We start from the raw sequence: 7,106 nt of genomic DNA, 5'->3' as shown, positions 1-7,106 counted from the left end.
CCTGTGCTCCGGTGGGGAAGAGAGCGGGGCAGTGGGGCAGGCCGCATGAGCAGAGGCACACTCGACTTTTAGGATTTGTAGGTGTGAGCGATGTGGGGCACTCTCTGATAAGCAAGAAATTACTCACGGCAGTGCCGTTCCTCGCAGGGTCCCGACCCAGGCACAACCTCGAGGCCACACTTTGCAGCTCGGGACCCGGGTTCCCCAATTCCCCAGGCAGGAGCAGATCCCCATCGCCCGGGGCAGTGCAAGCGTGCTCCTGCCAGAGGCTCCCCGGGCACAGAGCCGTCGGAAAGCACCTTGCACATGGATCCGCTGCTCCCGTGCTCCTTCCCTCTCCTCTCTCCTCTCCTGTTTGAGCACCGCTTCGAGGGACATCATTTCTTCGCCCCAAGGATAAGCCAGATGGACGTGAGAAGTGGCATCACTGTCCCAGTGGAGATGGCGGTGATGCATTCATGGCGAGGTGAAGGCAGCCTGCACTCCGTCAAGTTGTAGTCAGCAGCTAAATCTGGATTAATACTCTTCAAGGGTAATTTCCCCGCTTTTTTTCTTGAAGTATTTGGTGGATTACTCATTTTCCCTCATTAACTAGCTTTATTTTTGTTCTTCAGTTCTCATTAGTCATTTATCGGGATTCGCAAACTGTTTTTATTTTCTGCAGAACACGATCGTGCTTTCACGCAAACAGCCGCGTTCGGAACACAATTCCTTTCTCAGTAATATGAGGTGGTTTTGCAACCGAAAAACTAATCGTCCCTTCCTGGTGACCCGCTCCCCAGCGCCAAATCTGAGATGGTCAGCGGGTGGGACGATGCGCCTGAAAACACCCATTACAAATTGTTTGGATTGATCATCTGCATTTCTCTCGGCCGCGCGCGGTTTCAGACGGGTGCCTTCTCAGGCAGTGAATCACCGCTGCTGAGCACGGCCTGGCTGTTTGCCTGCTCTCCGGCAGCTGCCAAAGCCACCGCACACATCTGATAGGCAGCAGCTAAAAGGATGCGGGAGGCGTGGGGCCGCGGCTGCTCCCCCGGCGCACACGGGGTCTTGGGGAGCTCGGGAGGACTGACACCGTGAACTCAAGCTCAGGGACGTCCCTTAATTACTTCTCCGTGGATGGAGGATTTTAGAAATCGCAGGCGCGTTTCCTAACAGAAAATAGGAACGGGTATTTTGTGTTGATTGCTGAGGTTTTTGGGTTTTGGCTTGCTCGAGAGGGGTGTGCCCCGGCTTCTGCTGTCAGGGCCGGGGGCGGACGCATGCATGCACTAATGTCTGTCGGCCCATGTGCAGCACCCCACAGTCCCGGGGCTGGACAGGCACAGGGAATGCCCAGGAAATCTCTTGTGGCAGAAAAGACAGCTGTTTGGTTTTTTTTTGGAATTTCACAGAGAAATGATCGAGGGTGACGAGGCACCGAACAGGCTGCCCCCGGGAGCTGGGGCTGCCCCGTCCCTGGCAGCGCCCACGGCCAGGCTGGGGGGGGCTGGGGGCAGGGGGCGCGACCAGGGCAGGGGGTGGCACTGGGTGGCTTCAAGGTCCCTGCCAACCCGAACAATTCTGTCGTTCTAGGATTCTATGAAACTCAGAACTTACCTCTAGTTTTGCTTGAAAAGTAAGGAAATCACCGTGGCTCTCTGGTACAACACCTCTTTGAGCGAGCAGGGAGGTTTTCCTTGCTTTCCCAAAGTTGGTGAGCTACAAAAAAGCCCATGAGTCCGAGAGCAGCCGAGCCTGCTAAATCCCCCTTAAGACAGAGTCTGCCCTGGCAGAGCCTGCAAAGAACAGAGGCAGGGGGTCTGGAGGCTGCGATGTGACCAGTGAGCTGGCCTGGGACTCATTTCTGAGCCCATTCATCTGTATAATACTCTGCTGGCCCTGTGAAGGAAGGACATGCCACTGTGACTCACAGGTATTTTTTTGAGTAACTGCAGAGGAAGTAATAAAACCCGTGGAGATCTTTTTTTAATTAACCAAACGGTCCTCCTGTGCCCAGGGACTGTTCCCAAATGCACGGCCCCTGCTCGGTGATCAGCCCAGCTCGGACCCGCGCTCCGAGGGCCGCTTTCCAGGGACACCAGCCCACTGTCCAGACGGCTGGACGTGAACCAGCGACCACAGCCAGAGTACGAAATGTGAAAGGAATGTCCTGGGGCCGGGGAGCAGAGCTGCGCATCTGCTGCAGATGCACTGGCTGAGCGCAGCCCCCAGCAGCAGCAACTTTCCTTTCTGCTGCTTCTGAGCAGCGTTTGGTACTGCCCCGCACTGCTTGGAGAAGCACGGTTTCCTTCCTTCTGCAGAGGCAGACCACAGAGATGTAACACTCTTAACTCCTTCCAGTGCTGAGACGAGGAGGTGTTGATGCTGGTCCGCAAAGAGCTCTACAAATGTTAAAAATGTATTTCAGCCTCCCACATTCAGGATTAGTTCAGTCTGGAAGAGACACAGGAACGGGCAAAGGAAGGGAATGGGGAGCGCATCATGACTGGGGAGCTGTTGGTTTGCTCTGCCTAGCTATGCACGAGAGCCACTGAAGGCTATAAATATTGCAGGGGCGAGGATTTGGGGAGAAATAAAAACATTTCCACGTTGCGCAAGGATGCATAGGCACAAGCTTGACACAAGCGTGAAGAGGATACTCAGAGGACTGAAAGGGGCCATTGATCAATCTTCTCATCGAGCAGGGAGAGCAAGAAAATCATTTTGAGATGAAGTGGCATAAATGAGTAAAATCACTTCAAAAAGGCTGCTTTCCCCTGGTATGACAATCCATCACCCTTCAGCTGGCTTAACTCCTACTGGAGCAGTCTATACGTGGTGCCGAGCACATAACGACCACACACGTGGTGCTGACCCGGAGGCTCTCCAGCAAAGCCTTCGCAGGGTGAATTTTGCTCGGAGGAGCAGCCTGCACCGTCACCGCCCTGACACTGCACGCCAGTCGCACGGAGCCCGGCTCACAAAAATGGAGGCCACCATCCCTGCACACTCAGAAACCTGACAGCTCCCGTTAGCTTTCACTTAATTTCTTTGTAATTTTTTATTTTTTTAAATTTGCTCGGTTAGTTTTCTGTTAGGCTTTCAGTTACTCCTTAATGGGCCAACCCATTTTCTGCTCGTCAATTCAATTCGGTGTCCGACGAGGACGGGGATACTTCGGATGGCTCTGCCCAGTGAAATCATGTCAGCGGAGTCATATCGGAGCTCACATCTCGCTCGCGCAAGTCTTCCTTGGATTTTTTGGCGGAGGCGGCCAGAGGTGCGCCCGGGAACTCCCCGGGCCCCGGCGGCATCCCACGGCAGCTATCCCCTCGCTGCAGGAAAGGAAAGAAAGGTCAGCGCCGATCCTGCCATGAGATGAGCAGAGTGGTCACAGCGGTTTCAGTTCTGACTGGTTGCAAATGAGTCAGTGTGTTAGAGACCAACTGATCAGCGTACGTACATGAGCACACCACAAGTTCCATCCTCCTTTCTGATTTTATCAGCTTTTTTTTTTTTTTTTCCATCCTGGCTGCAATCTAAGAACACATTTGCCTGTCATTAGCTGCTATAAAAAGAATAAAGAGAACAAGGTGGGGTTCCAACGCAGCAGTTCTGTTTTTTTTCCAGCGGTAAAAGTCCATACTGCCTACTCCTTTCCCTTCTGCTCTTCCTACAGAGATTCTCGTTTCTTCAGCCAGCTGTGAGAAAAAAACTAATTCGCCGGTGCTCACTGATAGGGAGTTTAGCGGCAGCCCTGATTCCCCCCGCCTCTTCCAAGGGATGAGATTTTTTTCCGCGTGATTTGAAACTGGCTGCGATGTACAGCACCAGAAAGTGCACTCGTCCACGCAATACCTGCGACCCGTTAGGCCCCTTTAAAGCACTCCTTACTCTGCTTTCTCTCCCCGGCCTCAGCAGGGCCGGGGATGCGCGGAGCCCTGGGCCACCCGCTCTCTAGGAAGGGAACAGACGGGGGCGAGGGTCTGAGCCCCGGGGGCAGTTCTGGTTTCCACTGAGTGTGGTACTCAGGGGCCCAGGACGCTGTGCTCATCTTGTCCCCAAATTCAATAAAATCAGAGGAATGGGGTTTTCTTTAAGAAACCAGATAAGAACAGTGGGGACAGGTGTTCCCCCCTGTGCACCTGCAATTGGACTGGATTGATGCTCGTTCACTGACAGCACAAGGCACAGCTGGCCTTCCTCCGGTCACCACCGCAATAACGCACGGTGGCCCGGCCTCAGCTCTGGGGTAAGACTGCTCTGCTGACTGCAGGGAAAGCCGGGAACATCGGGGGGAGTCCGGCAAGGCAGGAAAACTGCCACGATCCCTGTGCCAGCAGAGGCAGGGCGTGCGGGAGGGGAGCAGAGTCTGCTCCGCACCACGCCTCTGCCTCCAGAAGGGCTCCTCCAGCTCCCGGCCGCGGGCTTGGCAGTGCTCTGCAGTGGGCAGCGGCAGGGACAACCGCTTGCTTTCCCCAGAAAACAACCGGCAAAATGACAGAAGGACCTGAAGCATCCAACTAAACACACGCTAAAAAAATTGCCAGTTAGGTGGAAAATCTGCTGCGGGACTGACATGCAGGACCCGTGCGCCCTGAGCGGGGGCACGCTGTGCCGGGCACATCAACACGGGGTGACCCTCGCCCAAACCTCCTGTGGACAGGGCACAGGGAAGTGCCAGCCGGATGGATTCACATCCTCCGGAGAGCACCTGGCTCACAGAGCAGCCGCAGGGTCTCTGGAGGGCTCTCATTTTGTCATTTGGATGTGAGCGTGGCACCACTGGGTCAGCCACGGGTTCCTTAGGACAACGATACCGAACGAGGCAGAAGCATTTATTAAGGTAAAAGTGAAGATGAGCTATAACATCAAGGAGAGAAAATGTAAATGTGAAGATCTGGGTGGTGTCTAGGTAGCCCTGGTTTATCTGCTACTAATCCTTCTAGCATCATAAGGCTTTTCCAGTATCTGAAACCATATTAGCCTCAAACTTCTGAACTACATAGTGCCCACTGAATTACGGGGGATCTTTATTTTAGAAACATGTAGTTTCCCCCGTCAGATAAGAAAGTAACAACTTCCACTCTACAGGTGACTTCTCGCCTTCGGTTTGAGCATATTTGCGGTGAGCTATTAATCATTTCCTCGCACGGTGCACGTATAAAAGGAAGCCAGGAGCCAGCCGTCCCCAGCCAAGACGGGGAGCACGGCGCCTCACCACAATGCTGCCGCTGCTCTGCCTGGTGCTGAGCTGCTGGGCGCTGGGTGCCTCGGTCCCTGTGCCGCCGGCCACGGGGCCAGCCTGCGTTGCCAGCTCCCTCCTGCTGGAAACCATCAGCAACGTTGAGAAGCTACAGGTTACCTCCGTTCCGCTTGCTTTTCACCGCACGGCCGGCTTTTTGTTCTGGTAGCGCATCTGCTAATGTGGTTTTTATCAATCTCTTGCAGGGCAACAGAGAAATCTCGCCTCCGGTAAGATTGCTTTTCGGCTCACGTTGCAGTGCCGGTCGCTGGTGGTGTGGCTTGTGTGCTTTTTGAGACAGAAGGGGGATCCGGTGGTTGTCAAAGCCCATCCTTTGGCAGGCTCTTCTGCCATCAAAAGAGGCGTCCCGCTGGGTTACGTCATTTCATGTAATCAGCATTTCAGCTCCATTAGTGGGATGCTTCTTGCACCAGTGATACAGTAAAGAAAGAGCAGGAATGACCGAGGTTTGTTATTGCAGAACAACATAACTCCCAGGGAGGAGTGGGAAGGGAGCGCCATCACCTATCTGGAGGAATTTATTAAAGTCCTGGAAAGCCGCAGAGAGACGCCGATGGAGAGACAAATTGCTCAGGAACTGCGGAGCATCCACGCTGCCGGGAAGACATGCTACGGGCGGATGGTACGCTTGGGATGGACTTTCTGCTCACTGTTTTATGGTGCTTAGATTACTGTAAAAGATATCCCAGTGTTTGTCCAGGTTGCAGTGAAATGTGTGCGTGGTTCAAGCATGCGGCTGCCTCCCGGTTCGGTGCTTTCATGGACTTAAAATTATTTTTTCAAAAAGTATTTAAAAAAAACTACAGTCAAGAAACAAAATGCATCTTGTGTGCCCAAATTATGTTTCTTAAACTCTTCTTCCTCTCTTTTCCCCCCAGGAACATGAGTGGGAGCCAGAAGAAAAGGACTTTTACAGTAATTTGGAATATTTATTGAGGTTCCTGAACCACTATGGCCACTAGGAGAAACCAGCACAGTCTTCAAAGAGGATTGAAGTGCCCCTGGTCCAGCCTGGTGGGAGACCCCAGCTTTGCGTGTCCTCGTTTGAGTATCCTCACTCTAGTGAGCAAGGCTACTGGGAGCCGTTATTTATTCCTGTATCTATTCATATTTATTTATTCTATTTATTTGCAGAAATGTCACGTTATTTATTTTTGTAATGCAGAAATGCAATAATTATTTAACTCAGGAAACCCTTATTTATTGGTGTGTGCGGAGGGCTCCGTGGGCACCGCCTCCTTTCCCTCGCACCTTTATTTCTTTTGCACCTTTCCCAGCTGCATCCGAGTGCTCTCGGAGCCGTCTGGCCCCAGCAGACCCTCACGAAGTTGGATTTCCACCTCCAGGCTCAGCCCCTCTCGCCTTGTGAACACAAAGGTGATTTCTGCTGAGTCTTGTGAGGATGGTATAAGCTGCCGAAGGGAAGCCCGATGTTTCCAGATGCCTTCAGTGCGGTTTTGCATCTTTTTAGAAGAGTCTATGGTAATTGTCAGGGGAGAGTCTTGTGCAAGGATGCAACTTTTACTCCTTAAATTATGCTAAAGTGTTTATCTTAACCAAAGTGAGGAACATTACTGTTACCAAGGCAGTGACAATCGCTTTAAAATGTAAAAAAATGAGAGGTGCAAATTGTGGAGATGTGGCTGTTTGAACAGACCTGTGTGCTGCCAAGACAGCACACAGTTAAAAAAATCGGTAAACTTTTATGCAGAACTCTATGAATGTAATCGAACTCTAAGAGAATCTATGCAAAATAAACCTCTTGCACAACTGTGTAACTATCATCATTTCATTTGTGATGTTTTATGGTGATTTAAGGAAGATTCAGTCCAAACATGTTAGACTGGTCTGATCGGGG

The 7,106-nt window shown here is 52.2% G+C and overlaps 1 protein-coding gene across 1 annotated transcript; it reads left to right on the top strand.

The window, feature by feature from the left end:
* Window positions 1–5,207: 5,207 nt before the first annotated feature.
* Window positions 5,208–6,266, top strand: LOC308177771 (uncharacterized protein; the record flags this gene model as incomplete). The annotated part of the gene is made up of 4 exons (XM_080555506.1): window positions 5,208–5,342; window positions 5,434–5,457; window positions 5,709–5,870; window positions 6,127–6,266. The coding sequence occupies 4 exons, from the start codon at window positions 5,208–5,210 to the stop codon at window positions 6,208–6,210; spliced, it is 405 nt and encodes a 134-aa protein (XP_080411632.1). The 3' UTR covers window positions 6,211–6,266.
* Between the last annotated feature and the right edge of the window lie 840 nt (window positions 6,267–7,106).

Source organism: Anser brachyrhynchus (assembly GCF_964034855.1).
Source record: "Anser brachyrhynchus genome assembly, chromosome: 14".
Taxonomy (NCBI): domain Eukaryota; kingdom Metazoa; phylum Chordata; class Aves; order Anseriformes; family Anatidae; genus Anser; species Anser brachyrhynchus.
Note: the sequence above shows the minus strand (reverse complement) of the source record. Positions and strands in the feature narration are given on the sequence as shown.